At 39.9% G+C, this 22,241-nt stretch overlaps 1 protein-coding gene across 4 annotated transcripts in view; it reads left to right on the top strand.

The window, feature by feature from the left end:
* The window catches only part of GINS1 (GINS complex subunit 1), a 28,791-nt gene that overhangs the window by 1,012 nt on the left and 5,538 nt on the right, over nt 1–22,241 (top strand). Inside the window, exons 1-6 of one of the 4 annotated variants that reach the window (XM_058684673.1) lie at nt 4,392–4,677; nt 9,078–9,142; nt 13,614–13,712; nt 14,241–14,331; nt 17,624–17,740; nt 20,582–20,713. In XM_058684673.1, the coding sequence (XP_058540656.1) occupies nt 4,603–4,677; nt 9,078–9,142; nt 13,614–13,712; nt 14,241–14,331; nt 17,624–17,740; nt 20,582–20,674 (540 nt within the window). In that variant the 5' untranslated portion in view covers nt 4,392–4,602 and the 3' untranslated portion in view covers nt 20,675–20,713. Of the gene's footprint in view, nt 1–4,389; nt 4,678–9,077; nt 9,143–13,613; nt 13,713–14,240; nt 14,332–17,623; nt 17,741–20,581; nt 20,714–22,241 lie in introns of those variants that run through there. The other 3 variants (XR_009248768.1, XM_058684672.1, XR_009248769.1) reach the window with 3 other exon arrangements.

Here is a 22,241-nt window from a genome sequence, read left to right as displayed (position 1 = left end):
AGCACAGAGCCCAATGCGGGGCTCCAACCCATGAACCGTGAGATCATGAACTGAGCCCAAGTTGGTTGGCTAACCAACTGAACCACCCAGGCGCCCTGAGATTTGCTTATTTATTACAAAGTGAACTTGTGTAATTTCAACATTTGTGTCAGTAGAAAACTATTGGCAACTGATCATTTAAGATCAATTAGAAATGCCTTTAGAAATTCAATGGCTCTTGGGGTGCCTGGGTGGCTCAGCTGATTGAGCATCTGACTTCAGCTCAGGCCATGATCCCATGAGCTCACAGTTCCTGAGTTTGAACCGCACTTCAGGCCCACTAGTATCAGCACAGAGCGTGCTTTCGATCCTCTGTCATTCTCTCTCTTCCTGCCCCTCCCCCACATGTGCTCTCTTGCTTAGAAATAAAAAATAAGACATTTAAAAAAAGGAATTGAGTAGCTTCTTATATTAGCTTTGTAATGGTACTTCTAAATTACAATAGAATTTCATTGACTGTATTGCAAAATATATCACAACCAGCATTCATATTTGTGTGGATATCTCCAAATACTCTCCTAGAACTTAAATGATGAATTCTTTGAAGTGTTAAACTAGCACATACCGGAGACTGGGAATCTAGAAACTGAAGTTAAAAAAAAAAGTTGACCCCATCACTCACAAAATCCTTTTTAATAGAAAAACAAAAAAGCAAGGAAGGTAGGGCTGTTGAGAAGAGAGAAATGTGAGGGGTATTGAGTCTTGCTGGCATTTAGGACTTGCTCATATAGTCCTCAACTCTTGGTCCTCTAGGGCCCAAAGGCAGGCTTCCCCCAAATGGGCCACTTTGGTTTGAAGATTATTTTGAACTAAAGGCAATCGAGACCTATGGACTTAAATGTTTTGGCCCTCCCTTAACTAAATAGAAGAATCTAAATTGGGAGTCTTTCCCAGAATAATGGTTATTACCAGAGATAAACTTTATCTGAATGACCCATCTATATGACAAAGCAGACATCTAAATTACCAAACATCTGCTCTTCTTATTGCCCTGTGACTTGTATTCGTTCCGTTCTAACTCCCAGACCCCTGGCTGCTTCTCTTTAGTTCAGGATAATAAATATACCTTATTTTGTGTGTCTTTCAAGTTTCTGTGTCAATGTGGATTTCCTGTATATAGGAAACTAAATATTCTCCTGTTAATCTGTCTCATATCAATTTGATTCTTAGTAGAGCTAGAAGGACCTAGAAGGGGACAGGAAATTCTTGCTCCCCAATATACCACATTGGCTTTCTGAGTAGTATCTAAAAGTCTTTAAAGACTACACTGGTGACACCCACATTTGTATCTCTAGTCCACACCTCTTCCTTAAACCCCAGGCCCCTCTAATGGTCTACTTGTTCACTCTGATATACTATTAGCATCTAAAGTTATTATGTTCAAAGCTGAGCTCCCAACTCTTCCAGCCCCCAACTCCTTGTGTAACCTTCCTTACCTCAGGAATGGCAACCTTATACTTGCATTTCCTTAGGCCAAAACTCTGAGATCACCCTAGAATCCTCCCTTCTTATGCCATGGTGTCTATCACAAAGCCTTATCAGCTCTCCTTTCAAAATCCATCCAGGATCCAGGCCACCTGGGCAGCTCAGTTAGCTACTTTTTTTTTTTTTTTAAGTTTATTTGTTTATTTTGAGAGAGACAGAGACAGCACAAGTGGAGGAGGAGCAGAGAGAGAGAGGGAGATAGAGAATCCCAAGCAGGCTCTGCGTTGTCAGTGTGGAGCCCGATGTGGGGCTTGAACTCATGAAACGGTGAGATCATGACCTGAGCTGAAACCAAGAGTCAGACTGAGCCACCCAGGCACCCCAAGTGGTCAGTCAGCCACCTTTGATGTCAGCTCAGGTCATGATAGCACAGTTTGTGAGATCAAGCCCCAAGTCAGGCTCTGCGCTGACAGTGTGTGGAGCCTGCTTGGGATTCTCTCTCTCCCTCTATCTCTGCCCCTCCCCTACTCATTCTTTCTTTCTCTCTCTCTCAAAATAAATAAATAAACTTAAAAAAGTAAAGTCTATCCAGGATCCAACCACTTCTCACCATAAGTGGTCCTCTGCCTCCACTTTTACCCACTTGTCTACTTAAGTCAGCTGTCAGAAAGGTCTTTTTAAAGACTTAGGTCACTTGTTTGCTCAAAATACCTATATGGTTCCCCATCTCACTGAAAATAAAACAGAAAGCTTATGAAAGGGCCTTTGGGGTCCTACCTGACATGGCCTCCAGCCCTCACTCTGATCTCAATCACCAGTGTCTCCCTCCCTTACTTTACTCCAGTGTCACTGACTCCTTGCTGATGCACAGGCCCCAAGAAGGGGTGTGGGTGGCATGTGTGTGAGCCACCCATCCTCCTCATTGTGGCCTTTGCACTTGCATTTCTGCTGCCCATAATTCTCTGCCCATCCTATGGCCCCATCTCCACACAGCTTATTCCCTCTCTGCTGCAGGTCTGTGCCGCCTTTGAACACTATCTCAGAACCTTCAGGCCCTCATCATCACTCTGTTTACCTTCCCTGGCTTATTCTTCTTTGCACTTCTCACAAATATATTTATTATCCGTATATCTGTATCTGTGAATTGCTCTTTTCCCATACTGGAACATTGACTGTGAGCACAAGGACTGTATTCACTGTTTTATGTCCAATGTCTAGAACAATGCCCAGTATGTAGTAGGTACTTCATAAACATTTGCTGAAGGAGTAATGAATTACTGCAACCCCTCAGAAGTGTGTACTATTGTCCCTACTGTACAGGTAAGGAAGTAAGGGTCTGAAATAAAAAGGTTTATGTCAGGGGCACCTGGGTGGTGGCTCAGTTGGTTGGGCATCCTACTCTTGGTTTCAGCTCAGGTCATGATCTCAGAGTTCGTGAGTTTGCCCACATCAGGTTCCACACCAATGTGTGGCACCTGTTTAGGATTCTCTCTCTTTTCCTCTCTCTCTGCCCCTCCCCTGCTCATGCTCGCTCTCTCTCTCTCCCAAAATAAATCAACTGAAAAAAAAATGCTATTTAATAAACACCATTTGTTTAAAAAAAAAAAAAAAAGGTTTAGGGGTGCCTGGGTGGCTCAGTCAGTTGAGCGAGCGACTTCAGCTCAGGTCATGATCTCACAGTCTGTGGGTTTGAGCCCCACATTGGGCTCTGTGCTGCTTCAGATTCTGTGTCCCCCTCTCTCTCTGCCCCTCCCCTGCTCATGCTCTCTCTCTGTTTCAAAAATAAAAATAAATAAAAATAAAACATATTTAAAAAAAAGGTTTGTGACAAAGGAAGGTTGTGGATGCTGGTGACTTTTGGAATAGAATCCTGTAGCACAATCCACTATAGTTCTGTGTATTTAATTTTAAAAAAAATTAGCTAAATTATTCCTTACAGTAGAGCTGAAAAGGAAATGTCACTCAAAGATTCAAAGACTTTGTAGGCCATTCCCATGCTCATTGTTCAGATCACATATCTACTGTATCTATATTTGCAAAAGAGGAACAAAGTTTCTAGGGTTAACTAGCATGAATCCAAGCAATATTGCCTTTTTAAAAAGTAGCCAAACAAAACAAATTGTTTCTATAGCAGTAATTTCCATTTTTTATTCTATAGTTATGAAAATGTCCATAATCATGTAGGTAAGATTATGGCTGTCTGAATTCATGTTAATCTAGTATTTTCCCTTTTTGTAGATTTCATGAATACAGCTATTTTACAAATGTTTTTAAAGGACTGCTTTAAAATCAAAAGTGGTACTGTAGAGTCAAAAGCTTAAATACAAACTCTGTCACATTAGACGTTGTGTGACCTTGGGCAAGTTATCTATCTTGGGTCTCCTGGAGGGCTCAGTGGGTAGAGCATGTGACTCTTGATCTCGGGGTCATAAACTCAAGCCGCACCTTGGGTGTGGAGCTTACTTTAAAAAAAAAAAAAAAAAAAAAAAAAAAAAAGGTTATCTAACTTGTTTTCTAATCAGTACCAAGAGTCTTAAAAGCCACCTCAGGTTAATCGTGAGAATTAAATGAAATATGTCACAGCCCATACCACACAGGAGATACCCAAAAAAACTTGCTTTTCCTCTTCTATCGAACAAAAAAAGCACACCGCAAAACTAAAATGCTGCGTCAGAACATGAATGCACAAGTTTGAGTTTTTTCTCAACCTCAAAGTGCAACCCCTTTTGAACCTAAACAAAAATGAATCAAATGTAAAAAGGAAGAACAAAGATGTGCACATCTCGCGAGTGGCGCTTGGGAACTCCAAAGTCTCTTCTCAGCCTACAGGTTGGAACCCAGGTCCACTAAGCTCCCCCAGCTGCGGGGGTTTCCCTAGAGAAGAAGGCACCGCTTCCCCATCTGTTGTGCGGCTGCGCAGTAGAGGCAAATGTCCCTTCACAGCCGCCGTAAGCCGCGAGGCTCAGGAGCGTGTTACTATTGGCTGGGTGTGTTTGGCGCCAAAGCGGAGGCGGAGGCGATTATCTGCGGCTGTGGGACTGGGAACCACAGTACCTTAGAGAGGGGGCCGTGAACCCAGCGACCGTTTGGCGTGAGAGCGGTCGGTTTAGGAAGCTGCAGGGCCGGGGCGCGTCCGACATGTTCTGCGAAAAGGCCATGGAGCTGGTCCGCGAGCTGCACCGCGCGCCAGAAGGGCAGCTGCCAGTCTTCAATGTAAGGGAGGACGGAGTTTCACCGGGCGGGTCGTGCTGAAGGGGCGGGGTCTCGGAAGCGCTGGGGGAGGCCTTGGGGCGGGCCTGGGGCTCGTGGGAGGACTGCAAGAGGATCTGGCTCCCAGAGATTCTAACCTGCATATCCCCTGAGGGTGTGCTTTCTCAGCTCGAGTCGGGAACAAAAATTTTGGAACACGGAAAGACAAAATATAGCAGGAAAAAGAGTGCATTCATGTTTATGTCCCCCAGCGATTTGGTGAATTTCCTCATGAGTGTATGTCCTTCAGTGTTTTTTCATGTATGGCTTTATTTCTTGTTCCTGTGTTTGATCAAGCATTTCTTGGTTTCCTGATAACAATCGAGCATTTGTTGAGCACTCTGGCAGAAGCTAGTCCTGTAGAGCCAGACTGGGATTCTGACTCCATCATGTGACCGTGGGGCTGTTACTCATGCTGTCTGTGCTGTCAGTTTCATCTACAAAAACGGGAAAGTTGGTAATAATAGTAATCAACTCTTCCTGTAGTGAGGGCTCTGCAAGTTGGTATATGTCAAGTTCTCTGAACAATGCCTGACACACAGCAGTGAAGTCAGTGTTTGCTATTTATTTTCTTTCTACCGCTGCTGCTGCTACTATAACAATCATTCTTATTTTTGTTACTACCGACATCAGGGTGATAAGCACGTGGCCTACGTTAATCTTGTTCTCATAAGAACTCTGAGATTTAAACCATTTTTTCCAGCCATATACACAGACGCTTAGGGGCATTTTTTTGCCCATAGCTAATAAGAAGTAAAGCTAGGATTTAAACCCTGACAGTCTGGCTCAAGACCTGCACTCTAAATTTTATACTTGACTGCTTCTCTTCTCATAGAGCAGCCACTATTTGGAGCCAGGGCATGTTCTGCTGGGAGAGGGGCACAAAAAGGAGTAACAGAATGCAGTGTGATGACACCAGAGAGGAACATAAGGAGCAATCAATGTTGGTGTGGTCTGGGGTAGAGGAGCAGGCATTTGAGCCACACATGGAAAGATGAGGGGACCACTCTGAGAAGGAAGATAGGCATGGCAGCCAAAGGATACAGCAGTGCAGAGACACATGGTCACATAGGTAGGGGTGACTGACAGGGTGTGTGCAGAGGCTAGGAAGGTGGGTTCTAGGCCTAAGAGAGTTCAGTGGTCATGCACAAGGCATTTGGAAATTGGTAAAGGATTTTACACAGGAGAGTGATAGGGCAGTTTTTTATGTTTTGAGGATAATGATGGCAGCACTATGGGGGAATGAGTTGGAGACAAGAGAGAACAGAGTCAATGAGATGGTTATGGGTGGTTATAATAGACCAGGTGAGAGCTGTGTATGATCCAGACTGTGTTTGGTTGCTGGGCCTGGAAATCAGTGTCTGAGCTTCAGAGACAAGGCAAACAGGACTTGTAACTGTTAGGATGGGGGTGGGTAATGAATGAGAGGGAGTCTCAGGGAAATTCTCTCTCAGGGACTGTATCAGATTTCAGGAAAAGAGTGTTTGGGGAAAGGCGAGTTTTGTTTTGAACATTAAAGAGCACGTGGTTGGACAGTTGGGTCATTTTGCAGATGAGACTGAGCCAAGAGAAATTATAGATCAAGTTAAGGGATTTGTCTGAACTTGGAGCATATTGAATGCAGAGCCTCACCTTGAACACAGATTTCCTAGATTTCAGTCTGTTGTTCTTTCAGGACTGTTTAAACTCATTTAAAAAGTTAGGAGACAATGGTGGGAAGTTCAGCAGAGATGCTGGAATGCCGAGGGGTTCAGACTCTTAAATATGACTGCAGTTGGACAACCAGGCATTTTGAAGGTCATCTACTGTAAGAGGAAACAAACCCAAAGAGGCAGAGACTTGTCCAACAGGAGCTAGCCAACCAAACCCTTAGTCCAGCTCTCTGTTTCACTCAAATTTTAAGTTAAGTGTTGCTTCACCACTTTTGGAGGGCCCAGGGGTGGGACTTAGAAGTTGTAAGATCCTTCCTTTTTCTTATTTTTTTAATTTATTTTTGAGAGAAAGAAAGAAAGAAAGAAAGAAAGAAAGAAAGGAAGGAAGGAAGGAAGGAAGGAAGGAAGGAAGGAAGAAAGAAAGAAAGAAAGAAAGAAAGAAAGAAAGAAAGAAAGAAAGAAAGAAAGAAAGAAAGAAAGAAAGAAAGAAAGAAAAAGAAAGAAAGAAAGAAAGAAAGAAAGATAATATGAGCAGGGGAGGGGCAGTGAGAGAGGGAGACAGAGGCTCCAAAGCAGGCTCTGTGCTGACAGCAGAGAACCTGATGTGGGGCTCAAACTCACGAACTGTGAGATCATGACCTGAGCTGAAGTTGGATGCTTAACCGACTGAGCCACCCAGGCATCCCAGATCCCTCCTTTTTCTAGGTCTTAGTTTGGCAGAGCACCTTTTGCAGTTTTTGTTCCATGTGCACCTTCCACTGACAAACTCACCTGCTAGCCAGGTGACTCAGCAGCCTGGAAGCTGGTCACTCTTTGATACAGCCAAGCAGGGACAGTGCAATCCACCTGAGTGATTTGCAGGCCATAGACCCATGACCCCACTCGACCCTTCAAGAATCATTCCTTCCAGGAAGATGATAGTCACTCAGTTTAGAGCAAGGACTCTTCCTTGTTCATTCTCTCTCAGTGTTAGGTACTGTGTTCAGCAAATTGAAATGATTGTCCACTTTCTATATGCAGAACGGGTAATAATTTAAGTGAGTTTTTAGGGAAATTATCTTGGACTTCCAGCCTGAGGTGGGAACACAAAATAGTGCAGTTTTCACTATAGATTAAAAAATCTAAATCTGAAAGCATGTGTGTATTTTCACAAAATTATTTCACACTTGTCTTTTGTATACCTGCAGATCTATTGATTATACAGGAGTTTTCAGGTATTCCTGAAAATACTATTTGCTGATAAAAGGAATATTCTGTAAATATTTCTATATTATTTATGTTAAATATTTTTATAAATAAAAAGTTATTTAGGGGCGCCTGGGTGGCTCAGTCGGTTAAGCATCCAACTTCAGCTCAGGTCACGATCTCACAGTTTGTGGGTTCGAGCCCCACGTCGGGCTCTGTGCTGACAGCTCAGAGCCTGCAGCCTGCTTCAGATTGTTTCCCTCTCTCTCTGCACTTCCCCCACTCATGCTCTGCCTCTCTCCTTCAAAAATAAACATCAAATAAAACATTTTTTTAAAAAGTTATTTACATACTTTTATCATACCTTATTGCTTTGTAGGACTGTTGTTTTTTTGTCGTTAGTTTTATCAAAGTGTAATTTGTATACAACAAAGTACAAATTTAGCACATTTTTTAGTTTTACTAGTATATATATCCATGTAACCAGTGCTACAGTCAAAATTTCTGTCATCCTCAGGGTCCCCTTTTCCCTTTTGTAGCTACCTGCCACCTACTACCTATAGCTTTTGTAGCAGCTTTAGTCAACCACTGGTTTTTTTGGTCTGGATTCACTGTCATTCCTTTTGATGGCCAAATAACATTCCATTGAGTGAATATACCATATTTGGCATATCATCAGTTAATGGATATTCGGGTGTTTCCATTTTGTAGCTGCCATAAATAATGCTGCTCTGGGGGCACCTGGGTGGCTCAGTCAGTTAAGCATCTGACTCTTAATTTTGACTCAGGTCATGATCTCACAGTCGAGAGATCAAGCTCTGTGTCAGGCTCCGTGCTGAGCGTGGAGACTGCTTAAGATTCTCTCTCTCCCTCTCCCTCTGCCCCTTCCCTGCTTGTGCATGTGCATGCTCTCTCCAAAAAAAAAAAAAAGTGCTGTTCTGAACATTTATGTACAAGGTTTTGAATGAACATATGTTTTCAGTTCTCTTGAATACTTGTTGGATAATATGGTAATTATATGTTAAATGTTTTGAGGACGGTGCCTGGGTGACTCAGTTAAGCATCTGACTTCTGCTCAGGTCATGATCTCACAGTTCATGAGTTCAAGCCCAGCATCAGGTGAGCTCAAGCCCTGCTTTGGGTGAACATGAGCCCCTCACTGGGTGAGCCCCATGTCTCTCTCTGTCTTTGACCCTTGGAGGATTCTCTGTCTCTCTCCCTCTTTCTGTCCCTTGCTCTTGCACCCTGTCTCTCACAAAAAAATAAATAAATAACTTTTTGAGGAACAATCAGATTGTTTTCCATAGGGCTCTACCACTTTACATTCCTATCTGCAGTGCTTGAGGGTTCCAATTTCTCCTCATCCTCACTGACACTTGTTAGAGCCAATCCTAGAGGTATGAAGGATTACTGCTTTTTGATAAGATTTAGTATAAATCAAAGATAAATATAGGGTAGATGAAATATTGCTATAGACTTAGTAGAGGAATTAATGGATGTGTATTAATGCCATTTTATATGTTCTAGGAGGATGGACTCAGGCAAGTTCTGGAAGAGATGAAAGCTTTGTATGAACAAAACCAGTCTGATGTGTAAGTTTGGATGAGATTGATATTTTATTTTATTTTTTAATTAGGTTTTTGTTTTTTATTATTTTTTAATGGTTTCAGGAGTAGAATTTAGTGGTTCATCACTTACATATAAAACCCAGTGGTCATTCCAACAAGTGCCCTCCTTAATGCCCTTCACCCATTTAGCCCATCCCCCCACCCAGCACCCCTTCAGAAACCCTCAGTTTGTTCTCTGTATTTAAGAGTCTCTTATGGTTTGCCTCCCTCTCTCTTTTTATCTTAGTTTTCCTTCCCTTCCTGTATTTTCATCTGTTTTGTTTCTTAAATTCCACATTTGAGTGAAATCATACGATTTTTATCTTTCTCTGACTGACTTTTTTCACTTAGCATAATACACTCCAGTTCCATCCACAATGTTGCAAGTGGCAAGACTTCATTCCTTTTGATTGCTGAGAAATATTCCATTGTGTATATATACACCATGTCTTCTTTATGCATTCATCAGTCAGTAGACATTTGGGTTCTTTCCATAATTTGGCTATTGTAGATAGTGCTGCTATAAACCTTGTTGATGTTCCCTTTTAAATACAATGGTGCAATTGTGGGTTGTAGGGTAGTTCTATTTTTAAAAATTTTTTTTCAACGTTTTTTATTTATTTTTGGGACAGAGAGAGACAGAGCATGAACGGGGGAGGGGCAGAGAGAGAGGGAGACACAGAATCGGAAACAGGCTCCAGGCTCCGAGCCATCAGCCCAGAGCCTGACGCGGGGCTCGAACTCACGGACCGCGAGATCGTGACCTGGCTGAAGTCGGACGCTTAACCGACTGCGCCACCCAGGCGCCCCGGGTAGTTCTATTTTTAATTTTTTTAAGGAACCTCCCTGCTGTTGTCCAGAGTGGCTGTACCTGTTTGCATTCCCACCAGCAGTGCAAAAGTGTTCCTATTTCTCTGCATCCTCACCAACATCTGTTGTTTCCTGATTGTTCATTTTAGCCATTCTGACAGGTGTGAGGTGGCACCTCATTGTGGTTTTGATTTTCATTTCCCTGATGATGAATGATGTTGAACATCTTTTCAGGTGTCTGTTTGCCATCTGGATGTCTTCTTTGGAAAAGTGTCTATTTGTGTCTTCTGCCCATTTCTTCACTGGGTTATTTGTTTTTTGGGTGTTGAATTTGATATGTTCTTTATTTTTTTCTTTAATTAAAAAAAAATTTTTTTTTTACGTTTATTCATTTTGAGAGAGACAGAGTGAGCAAAGGAGGGGCAGAGAGAGAGGGAGAGAGAGAATCCCAAGCAGGCCCCTCACTGTCAGCTTGGAGCCCGATGCAGGGCTCGACTCACAAAACATAAGATCATGACTAGAGCTGAAACTGAGAATCAGATGCTTCACTGACTGAGCCACCCAGGCGCCCCTAGTTTGATATGTTCTTTATACATTTTGGGTACTAACCGTTTATCTGATATGTCATTTGCAAATATCTTCTCCCATTCTGTCAGTTACCTTTTAGTTTTGTTAATTATTTACTTTGCTGTGCAGAAGATTTTCATCTTGATGAGGTCCCGATAGGTCATTTTTGCTTTTGTTTCCCTTGTCTCCAGAGACATGTCTAGTAAGAAGTTCCTGCTCCCAAGGTCAAAGAGATTGTTGCCTGTTTTTTCCTCTAGGATTTTGATGGTTTCCTATCTTACGTTTAGATCTTTCATCATTTTGAGTTTATTTTTGTGTATGATGTAAGAAAGTGGTCCAGTTCATTTGTGTGCATGTCACTGTCCAGTTTTCCCAACACCATTTGCTGAAGAGACTGTCTTTTTTCCACTGGATAGTCTTTCCTGCTTTGTTGAAGATTAGTTAGCCATACATTTGTGGGTCCATCTCTGGGTTCTCTATTCTATTCCCTTGATCCGAGTGTCTGTTTTTGTGCCAGTGCCATGCTGTCTTGATGATTATAGCTTTGTAATACAGCTTGAAGTCCGGAATTGTGAAACATCCAGCTTTGGTTTTCTTTTTCAACATTACTTTGGCTATTTGAGGTCTTTTCTGGTTCCATACAAATTTTAGGATTGTTTGTTCTAGCTCTGTGAAGAATGCTGGTGTTGTTTTGATAGGGATTGCATTGAATATGCAAATTGCTTTGGGTAGTATTGACATTTTAACAATATTTGTTCTTCCAAACCATGAGCATGGAATGTTTTTCCATTTCTTTATGTCTTCTTCAGTTTCTTTCATAATCTGTCTATAATTTTCAGTGTACAGATCTTTTACCTCTTTGGTTAGGTTTATTCCTAGGTATTTTAAGGTTTTGGGGGCAATTGAAAATGAGATTGATTCCTCGATTCCTCTTTCTGCTGCTTCATTATTGGTGTATAGAAATGCAACTGATTTTCGTACGTTAATTTTATATCCTAAGACTTTGCTGAATTCATGTATCAGTTCTAGCAGTTTTTTGGTGGAGGTTTTCCACGTACAGTATCATGTCATCTGTGAAGACTGAAAGTTTGACTTCTTTGTGTTGTCTGATTGCTGAGGCTATGCCTTCCAACACTTTGTTGAACAACAGTGGTGAGAGTGTACATCCCTGTCATATTCCTGACCTTAGGAGGAAAGCTCTGTTTTTCCCCGTTGAGGATGATGTTAGCTGTGGGTCTTTTGTATATGGCCATTATGAACTTGAGGCATGATCCCTTTGTCCCTAAAGAGGGTTTTGTGAGGGTTTTTATCAAGGAACGATGCTGTATTTTGTGAAATGCTTTTTCTGTACCTATTGAGAGAATCATGTGGTTCTTATCCTTTCTTTTATTAATGTACTGTACCACGTTGATTATTTTGGGGATCTTTAACCAGTCCTGCAGCCCAGGAATAAACCCCACTTGATGGTGGTGAATAATTATTTTAATGTATTGTTGGATTCAGTTTGCTAGTATCTTGTTGAGAATTTTTGCATCCATGTTCATCAGGGAAATTGGTCAGTAGTTCTCCTTTTTAATGGAGTCTTTGTCTGGTTTTGGAATCAGTGTAATGCTGGCTTCATAGAATGAATTTGGGAGTTTTCCTTCCATTTCTATTTTTTGGAACAGTTTCAAGAGAATAGGTGTTAACTCTTCATTAAATGTTTGGTAGAGTTCCCCTGGAAAGCCATCCGGCCCTGGACTCTTGTTTGTTGGATTCAATTTCTTTACTGGGTATGGGTCTGTTCAAATTTTCTATTTCTTCCTGTTTTCAGTTTTGGTAGTTTACATGTTTCTAGGAATTTACCCGTTTTTTCCAGATTGCCCAATTCGTTGGCATATAATTGTTCATAATATTCTCTTATTAATGATTGTATTTCTGCAGTGTAGGTTGTCATCTCTCCTCTTTTCATTCATGATTTACTTGAATCCTTTTTCTTTTTAATAAATCTAGCTATGGGTTTATCAATTTTGTTAATTCTTTCAAAGAACCAGCTGCTGGTTTCATTGATCTGTTCTACTGGCTTTTTTATTTTGATATCGTTGATTTCTGCTCTAATCTTTATTATTTCTCTTCTGCTAGTTTTGGGTTTTATTTGTTGTTCTTTTTCCATCTCCTTTAGGTGTGAGGTTAGGTTGTGTATGAGACATTTTTTTCCTTCTTTAGGAAGGTCTGGATTGCTACATACTTCCCTCTTAATTTATTATATACTTCCCTCTTGTTTTGTTTTTATTTTTGGTTTTTTTCCTATTTTTTTACGGTAAAATACAAATAACAAATTTGTCATCTTAATCATTTTAGTGCATATTCAATAGTATTAAATACGTGCATAATGTTACACAGCTATCTGCACCATTCATCCTCATAACCCTTCATCCTGTAATACTGAAACTCTGTGCCCATTAATTAATCTGGTTTTTAAATGTGATACTTAGCTAATATCTAAGGAGATGTACATTTTATAGGGTAAAACCAAAGTTTTTCCCTCTCTGTGTGAAGAACACTGCAGTATAGGACATGCATGTAGTTGAAGATCAATAAATATTTGTGGGATGAGTGAAGGACCATTTTGACTCCGTTTTAGCTCACTTTATTCCAAGGATTTGGAAGAGTAGTTCCTTTTAAAATAAAAACATGATAAAAGACCATAATCTTAAACCATGATGTTAGGTTTGTCTCTTATACTAGCATGATAAAGGAATTCCAAAAGGTGAGTTAACACTATGTCTTTTGAAAACAATTGAGATTAATCAGTATGCAAAAATGCAAAATACCAAATGGTTAAATGAAATGCTAATAGCGTGATCTTAAGTAAATTAGTTAGCTTTTGGCTTTTTTATCTTTTAACATAATAAAAGCTCTGATGTGGAGGCAGGTGCTATTTGGTTACATTAACTGTTGATTATATAAATGGGCAAAAACAAACATGGAAGTCCTTTGTCAGTTGGCTTTGAAAATTTTACTTAGCTAAAAATACATATTCATTCTTTTCTTCTTCTTTTTCTTTTTTAATGTTCTTTTCTTTAAATGTTCTTCCCAGGAATGAAGTGAAATCAGGTGGACAAAGTGATTTGATACCAACCATCAAATTTCGACACTGTTCCTTGTTAAGAAATCGACGCTGTGCTGTAGCATACCTGTAAGCTTCTCAGTTTTTGCTTGGAGTGGCAGGAAACAATGGAGGATTTTGCACGTGGTTTCCTAATTAACCATTTTGAATGGATAACAGAAATTCTTACATTTGTTTTTCCTGGGCAAGCATTCTAAATACTTATCTTTTTTCCATTATGATTTTTTTAATCATGAAAAATGCAGTTTTCATAAAACTAGAATATTATGAAGAATATTATAAACCTCCCCCCCCTCCAGGGAGCCATCATCTAAGTTTAACAATTTTTAACATTTTGCCATATTTGCTTCATCTTGTTTTATTTTTCTGTGCTAAATTAATCTAGAACATCATGGCCTTTTACCACTGAATATTTTAGTATGCATCTCTAAGAAATAAGGTCCTTTTTGGATCTTTTTTCACATGACCACTGTACCGTTCACAAACATTGAGAAATGAAGAAGCCTTCACCACACCTGTCCTGTCCATATTTGTGTATCCCTGTTGTCCCAAAGGTGTCTTCTTATAGTTATGTGGTCTCATACCTTCTTGTCCTAGGTATGATCGACTGCTTCGGATCAGAGCACTCAGGTGGGAGTATGGCAGCGTCTTGCCAAATGCTTTACGGTTTCACATGTCTGCTGAAGAAGTAAGTTAGCACTGTTGTTCTCGTTTCTGATCTGGAAAATGCTGGTTCTGGCATTGTCCTGTGAAAGTATTTACAGTATCTCTCTTTGTGTTTAACATCTGTTTTTCAGCAATTTTTGGCTTGTATTTATTTGGTATATACTGTGATAAGAATTTAGGAGTAATTCTAAATGCTATGTGGAAACTTCTGTTATTGACAAAGTAAAGGGTCCCATTATGTTACTTATTAGTGATGCATCAGTAGGATTAAAAACTGGCATTATTATTTAGATGAGTGTGTATGTGTGCATGTGCGCATGCCCTTTCCTAGTCAACATGAATACTCTTCATTTGTCCAGTCACTAAGGCACAGAGCTAGCCCAGTATTTAAGGACACAGGACTAGAGTCAAGTAAACCTAGGTTCAGACATTGTCCTTGTCACTATCTAATCTTGGGCAAGTTACTTGAGTTCTCTCTATGCCTGAATTCCCTCATTTACAAAATGAGGATGGTAGTACTTACCTGTAGCAGGTTTGCAGTAGCTTCTGACACTATGTAGAGTTAGACTGAACTTGATGGGCTAAGACTGCCCTCTGCAGACACCTGCCACAGGTTTTGGGTGTTCCCAGGGCCACTCTCCCTTGTGACTAAATGGCTATAAATTCAGGGGTTCCTGCTATCTTCTTTGGTTTGAGACTTTGAATCTCTTAATGTCAGTCCAACTTCCAGAGAGGAGAGGGGAGTTAAAGATGGCGCTCAGTCACATGGATAGTGATTCAAGCAATGGTGCGTGTGTGATGAAACCCCAGTAAAAATTCTGGACACCAAAGCTTGTGTGAGCCTCCCTGGTCGATAGTGCTTTGTGTGTACTGTTACACATCATTGTGCCAAGAGTATGATGTGTCATGATTCTATAGGGAGAGGACCCTAGAGCTTCATGTTTGCTTACTGTCAGGGAATAAGAATGTCCTGTTCTCTTCAAGGACCTAGCCAGACTAAGAGTCGAATTTAACACAGAAGAAAAATCAAATTTAACTTCATACATACTGGGAATCCACACAGACATGGAAATTCCAAAGATAGTGAGGCAAAATGAGGTATACATGTTTTGTTTTTGTTTTTTCTTAAAGTAAGGTCTATACTCAGCATGGGTCTTGAACTCAAGACTCAGATCAACAGACACATGCTCTACTGGCTGAGCCAACCAGGCACCCTAAGAGTTAGGGGTTTAGGACTTCAAAGGGAAAGAATGTAAGTAATCCTTAGGAAGAATGAAAAAGAGCAGATATTTGGTAAACAGATCTTTGTTGGGCCCACAGAAACAAGGAAACAAAGAGAGGACTTGCATCAAACTGTCCTTGCTAGGTTCTTCCTTGTCTACCATACCTTGTTCATAGCATAACATAGTTGTCTATGGTGGTAGCTCTCTTCCTAGAGCAGGTCCTCTATCTAAATTTTTTTAAGGCAGTTGTAGGGGAGGTAAAGAGCTTTTCCTGAATATGCTGGTTTATTTATTTATTTTTTTGAAAAAAAATTTTAATGTTTATTTTTGAGAGAGAGACGTAGCATGAATAGGGGAGGGACAAAGAGAAAGGGAAACCAAATCTGAAACAGGCTCCAGGCTCTGAGCTGTCAGTACAGAGCTCGACACCGGGCTTGAACTCACGAACTGTGAGATCATGACCTGAGCTGAAGTCTGGATGCTTAATCTACTGAGCCATCCAGGCACCCCTGAATCTACTTTTTAACTCAAAATAGTCTTCATGCCAAAGTGGCCCATTTTGGGGTACCTGCCCTTGGCCCCTCTAGTACCCTCCCAGACCTCACTCTGTGTGTCTTCCTTTGGCTGGTTCTGATTATTATCCCTCTCGCTATGGTAAAATTGTGATTGTAAGTGTAGTGCTTTCTAGAGCTTTGTGAGTCATTCAGGTGCATTATTGAACCTGAGGTTGCATGCATGTGTACACACATACATACACACACACTTTCTAATGAGGGTTATGAAGGTGTTTTTCTGTGTAGTTTCTTAAGAGCTATGTTGTTTTACCTTTCACAAGGACATCTACAGTAGTGGCATTGGTTTTTGTATATAATGTTAAAAGTCAGCTTGCATTTTGGATATGGATATTGAGATGATCCAGCACCATTTAATTGGAAAGGAGGACCTCCTTTCCCCATTGCTCTGTGCATGGTACCACTTTTTTTCATAAATTGAGTATCAGTATATCTGGGGATTTAGGATAGGAGACTTTCCCTTGTGTTCTTTTAATTTATTTGTCCTTATGCCAGTTCTGTATTGTACCTTTATAAGTTGAGCAAGCATACCCATCTTGTTCTTCTTTTTCAGTTGTCTCAACTGTTTTGGGCCCTTTGAATTTCCATGTAAATTTTAGACTCAATTTGTCAGGTTCTATTTTTTTTTTAAATGAGATTTTGATTGAGATTGAATTGAATACATAGATGAGTTGACATTATAATACTGAATTGTGAATGTGGTAATCCCTCCATATATTTAGGTCTGTAATATGTTTCAACAATGAAAAAAATTAACAGATTTACTGAGGCAAAATTTACATGCATAAAATGTACTCTTTTAAAGTATACAATTCAGTGTTTTTTAGTATATTCAGAGTTGTGCATCTACTACCAACATCTTATTCCAAGACATTTTCATCACCCCCAAAAGAAACTGTGTATCCATTATCAGTTATTTCATGTTTTCTCCTCTCTTCCCAGCCCCTGGAGATTACTAATCTACTTTCTCTCTTTATAGATTTGACTACTATGGGTTTTTCATATAGGTGGAATTATGTAATACATGGCCTTTTGTGCCTTTCAGTTAGCATGTTTTTAAGATTATCTATGTTACTGACATTATCAGAACTCTATTCTGATGTGTGGCTAAATAATATTCCATTGTACAGATATACATACCTTATCCACTCATCAGTGATAAATACTTGGGTGTTTTTCTGAGCAGGGTTTTATGGTTTTCAGAAAAACCATCAATACAATTTGGAGAGATCATAATTCTGAAATGGTATATTTTTCATGGTTCTGCTTCTGGTCTGTGTTTAAGTATGCTGGCATATAAATTCTGTGAGAATGGAGATTTTTGTTCACTTGGTAAATGATCCATCCTAAATACCCAGAACAGGGCCTGGTTCACAGCAAGCAATACTTGTAGTTTAAATGAATGAATGGTCAGTAATGATCCATGTGGGGAAATGTGCTATTTATAAAAGGATGAGTATACAGTTTTTGCAAGTTTCTTTCTTCTAATTTTGTCAAATGATCATCTCTGTGTTTGCAGATGGAGTGGTTCAATCATTATAAAAAGTCCCTTGCTACTTATATGAGGTCACTGGGAGGAGATGGAGGTTTGGACATCACACAAGATATGAAACCTCCAAAAAGCCTATATATAGAAGTAAGAATACCTTTTAAAATGGGTTTTTCTTTAATGAATAAATTGTGCTGACTTTTATCTAAAATGAGGGGTATGTATGAATATTTATTAACTTAACTTGAAACAGAAAGAAACATACATCCAAACCAAAAATGTTACCTGTAGGGGGATGGCGGGAATAGGATAGAATAGTGAAAATTGTTTTCTTTTCTTTTCTTTTTTTGAAAATTTTCTGAACATACCTATTTACACAGTGTTAACTTTGGAAACATGTATATATTTTACATATTAAAAAATTAAAGTAGAAAACCAACCTACAGATTTTGAAAGCAGAACAAAAATGAACCTGTGTTTCAAGTTGGTAGATTAGTCAAACAGGAATTATTTTAGTTTTTTTTTTGTTTTTTTTTTTAAGCTTATTTATTTATTTTGAGAGAGAGTCTTAAGCAGGCTCCATGTTGCCAGCACAGAACCCGATGCAGGGCTCTATCTCATGAACCGTGAGATCATGACCTGAGCCAGAATCAAGAGTTGAACGCTTAACCAATTGACTCAGTCACCCAGGCACCCACACCCCCAATGGATGTGTTCTGAGGATGAAAAGAATTACAGGGGTGCCTGGGTGTCTCAGTCAGTTAAGCTTTGGACTTTGGCTCAGGTCATGATCTCACAGTACACAGGTTTGAGCTCTGCATTGGGTTCTGTACTGATAGCACAGAGCCTGCTTCTGATTCTCTGTCTCCCTCTCTCTCTGCCCCTTTGCTGCATGGCACATGTGAGTGCATGTGCATTTTCTCTCTCAAAAATAAATAAACTTAAAAAAAGATGAAAAGAACATTTAAAAAAAAATTTTTTTAACATTATTTAAAAAATGGGGGTGCCTGGGTGGCTCAGTCGGTTAAGTGTCCAACTTCAGCTCAGGTCATGATCTCGTGGTTCGTGGGTTCGAGCCCCACATCAGGCTCTGTGCTGACAGCTCGGAGCCTGGAATCTGCTTTGAATCCTGTGTCTCCTTCTCTCTCTGCCCCTCCCCTGCTCGTTCTCTCTCTCTCTCTCTCTCTCTCTCTCTCAAAAATAAAAATTTAAAAAATTTTTTTAAAAAGATGAAAAGAATTGCAAAGAAGTTTTAAACTGTTTTTAGTATAGTAATCATATTATTAGTAATGTCATTACTGTTCTTTTGAAACATTTTATATATTGACAAATCAAGCAAAAAAGTAATGTCACCAGTAGCCAAGATTTTCTTTTTCCTTTTTTCTTTTCTTTTCTTATTTTATGTTATTTTGTTATTTTATTTTATTTTATTTTATTTTATTTTATTTTATTTTATTTTATGTTTAATGTAATTTTTTGTCAAGTTAACTAACATACAGTGTACATAGTATGCTCTTGGTTTTGGGGGTAGAATCCCATTATTCATCACTTACATACAACACCCAGTGCTCATCCCAACTCATGGCCTCCTCAATGCCCATCACCCATTTTCCCCTCTCCCCCACCCTCTCCCTCAACTCTCAGTTTGTTCTCTGTATTTAAGAATCTCTTATGGTTTGCCTCCCTCTCTGAAACTATTTTTCCCCCTTCCCTACTCCCATAGTCTTCTGGTAAGTTTCTCAAGTTCCACATATGAGTGAAAACATATGATATCCGTCTTTCTCTGACTGACTTATTTCACTTAGCATAGTACCCTCTAGTTCCATTCACATTGTTGCAGATGGCAGGATTTCATTCTTTCTCATTGTCAAGTAGTACTCCATTATATATATAAATCTTCTTTATCCATTCTTTATCTTCTTTATCTTCTTTATTCACATCTTCTTTATCCATTCATCAATTGATGAATATTTGGGCTCTTTCCATAATTTGACTATTGTTGAAAGCACTGCTGTAAACATTGGGGTACATGTGCCCCTATGGATCAGCACTGCTGTATCCTTTGGATAAATTCCTAGTAGTGCTATTGCTGGGTCATAGTGTAGTTCTATTTTAAATTTTTTGAGGAACCTCCAGACTGTTTTCCAGAGTGGCTGCACCAGTTTGCATTCCCACCAACGGTGCAAGAGGGTTCCCGTTTCTCCACATCCTCACCAGCATCTGTTGTTTCCTGAGTTGTTAATTTTAGCCACTCTGACCGGTGTGAGGTGGTATCTCTGTGGTTTTGATTTGTATTTCCCTGATAATGGGTGATGTTGAGCATCTTTTCATGTGTCTGTTAGCCATCTGGATATCTTCTTTGGAAAAGTGTGTATTCATGTCTTCTGCCCATTTCTTCACTGGATCATTTGTTTTTCACGTGTTGAGTTTGGTTAAGTTGTTTATAGATTTTGGATAATAACCCTTTATCCAACATGTCATTTGCAAATACCTTCTCCCATTCTGTTGATTGTCTTTTAGTTTTGTTGATTGTTTCCTTTGCAGTTCAGAAGCTTTTTATCTTGATGTGATCCCAGTAGTTCATTTTTGCTTTATTACCCTTGACTTCGGTGACGTGTCAAGCAAGAAATTGCTGCAGCTGAGGTCAAAGAGAAGATTTTCAAAATAAGAAAAAATAGATTCAAATATTAAAATGAAAAAATTAAGTGAAAATTTTGTATTCCCAAACTGCAGTTCAAAATATCAGCATGGACTCATAGGGAATTATCTCTCTTTTTAAAAAAATGTTTCTTAGTCCACCGGAAAGATCTACGGACAACAACCAACCCAGTGCCATGAACATCCAAGTTCTGGAGTCCAAATGCCATTTTCCACTAAAGGAAACCAGATTTAATGGTGGTGGGGCCAAGGGGGAGGAAGGTGGGAAAGGCTGATTCCAGGGTCTTAAGTAAAAGCACAAGCTGCATATGGAATTCCTTGTCTTTGTAGAAAGCAGAGTGTATCAAGGACTGCAAGCGGAGTGCTAAAATCATGGGAGCTGATTTGAAGGATCTCTCATTGGACAAAGAAGGAATAATCTGAGCCTCAAAATGATTAACTTCAGTGAATTGCATCACATCAGTTATGTGAGAAGCATGAATGCATAATGGTATCAAATAACAATAACAACAGTTAAAAAAAATAAAATCTTTTTGGTTCCCGTTAGAGAATATGAGGGATGCAAGTCATTTTGAAAAGTGGTAAATAGGGGCATCTGGGTGGCTCAGTTGGTTAATCATCTGATTTTGGCTAAAGTCATGATCTCTCTGTTTATGGGTTTGAGCCCCACATCGGGCTCTATGCTGACAACTCGGAGCCTGGAGCCTGCTTCAGATTCTGTGTCTCCCTCTCTCTCTGCCCCTTGTTCTCTGTTTCTTTCTTTCAAAAATAAGTAAATATTAAAAAAGAAAAAAAGAAAAGTGCTAAATAAAAGAATGGGATCAACCATCTCTATCAGCCTTTACTGTACCCTGAGTTCTGTCTCAAGGTAGCCAAATAGCCAAATTGTTTACAAGGGAAATTCTTTTCTTCCTTTTCTTTCTTTTTTTTTCTTTCTTTTTCTTTTCTTTTTCTTCCTTCCTTCCTTCCTTCCTTCCTTCCTTCCTTCCTTCCTTCCTTTTTCTTTCTTTCCTTTCCTTTCCTTCCTTTCCTTCCTTTCCTTCATTTCTTTCCTTTCTTTCTTTCTGTTTATTTTTTTTTAATTTTTTTTAATGTTTTATTTATTTTTGAGACAGAGAGAGACAGAGCATGAACGGGGGAGGGGCAGAGAGAGAGGGAGACACAGAATCGGAAGCAGGCTCCAGGCTCTGAGCCATCAGCCCAGAGCCCGACGCGGGGCTCGAACTCACGGACCACGAGATCGTGACCTGAGCTGAAGTCGGAGGCTTAACCGACTGAGCCACCCAGGCGCCCCTCTTTCTGTTTATTTTTTAAGTAATCTCTACACCCGGAGTGCCTGGGTGGCTCAGTTGGTTAAGTGTCCAACTTCAGCTCAGATCATGATCTCATGGTTTGTGAGTTCAAGCCCCGCATTGGTCTCTGTGCTTACAGCTCAGAGCCTGGAGCCTGCTTCGGATTCTGTGTTTCCCTCTCTCTCTGCCCCTCCCCTGCTCATGCTGTGTCTCTCTCAAAAATAAACATTTATAAATTGAAAAAATTAAAAAAAAAATAATCTCTGCACCTAACATGGAGCTCAAACTTACAACCCCAAGATCAAGAGTTGCATGCTCTACTGACTGAGTCAGCCAGGTGCCCTGGGGAATTTCTTCTTCATGGAAGAATTCTGGCTAATAAATGCAGCAGAAATAAAAGAACTACATTGATGCCATTTTGTAGCCTTAACGTGTGGAGGCAAATAGCGTCTAAAACTGGTAGGTGAAAGTTAGTAGAGATGATAATGATGAATATGGATGAGTACAGGTAATACCTACACCTGCTTGATCAATCTTAACATCCAGAAAGGAACAACCAGATGTTTTGTGCTTCATGAGGTCTTAGAAGAAGAGCTTAATAACATCATTTGCCAGAAAATCAAACCTGATCTGATCCAGCCTCTAGACCTAACTTCCAGTTTAGAGGAAATTCAGGGATAGAGGAACATGTTAAGTGA

Source organism: Neofelis nebulosa, chromosome 9, assembly GCF_028018385.1.
Source record: "Neofelis nebulosa isolate mNeoNeb1 chromosome 9, mNeoNeb1.pri, whole genome shotgun sequence".
In the NCBI taxonomy this organism is placed as follows: Eukaryota; Metazoa; Chordata; class Mammalia; order Carnivora; family Felidae; genus Neofelis; species Neofelis nebulosa.
This window is presented reverse-complemented; position numbering and strand designations above follow the sequence as displayed.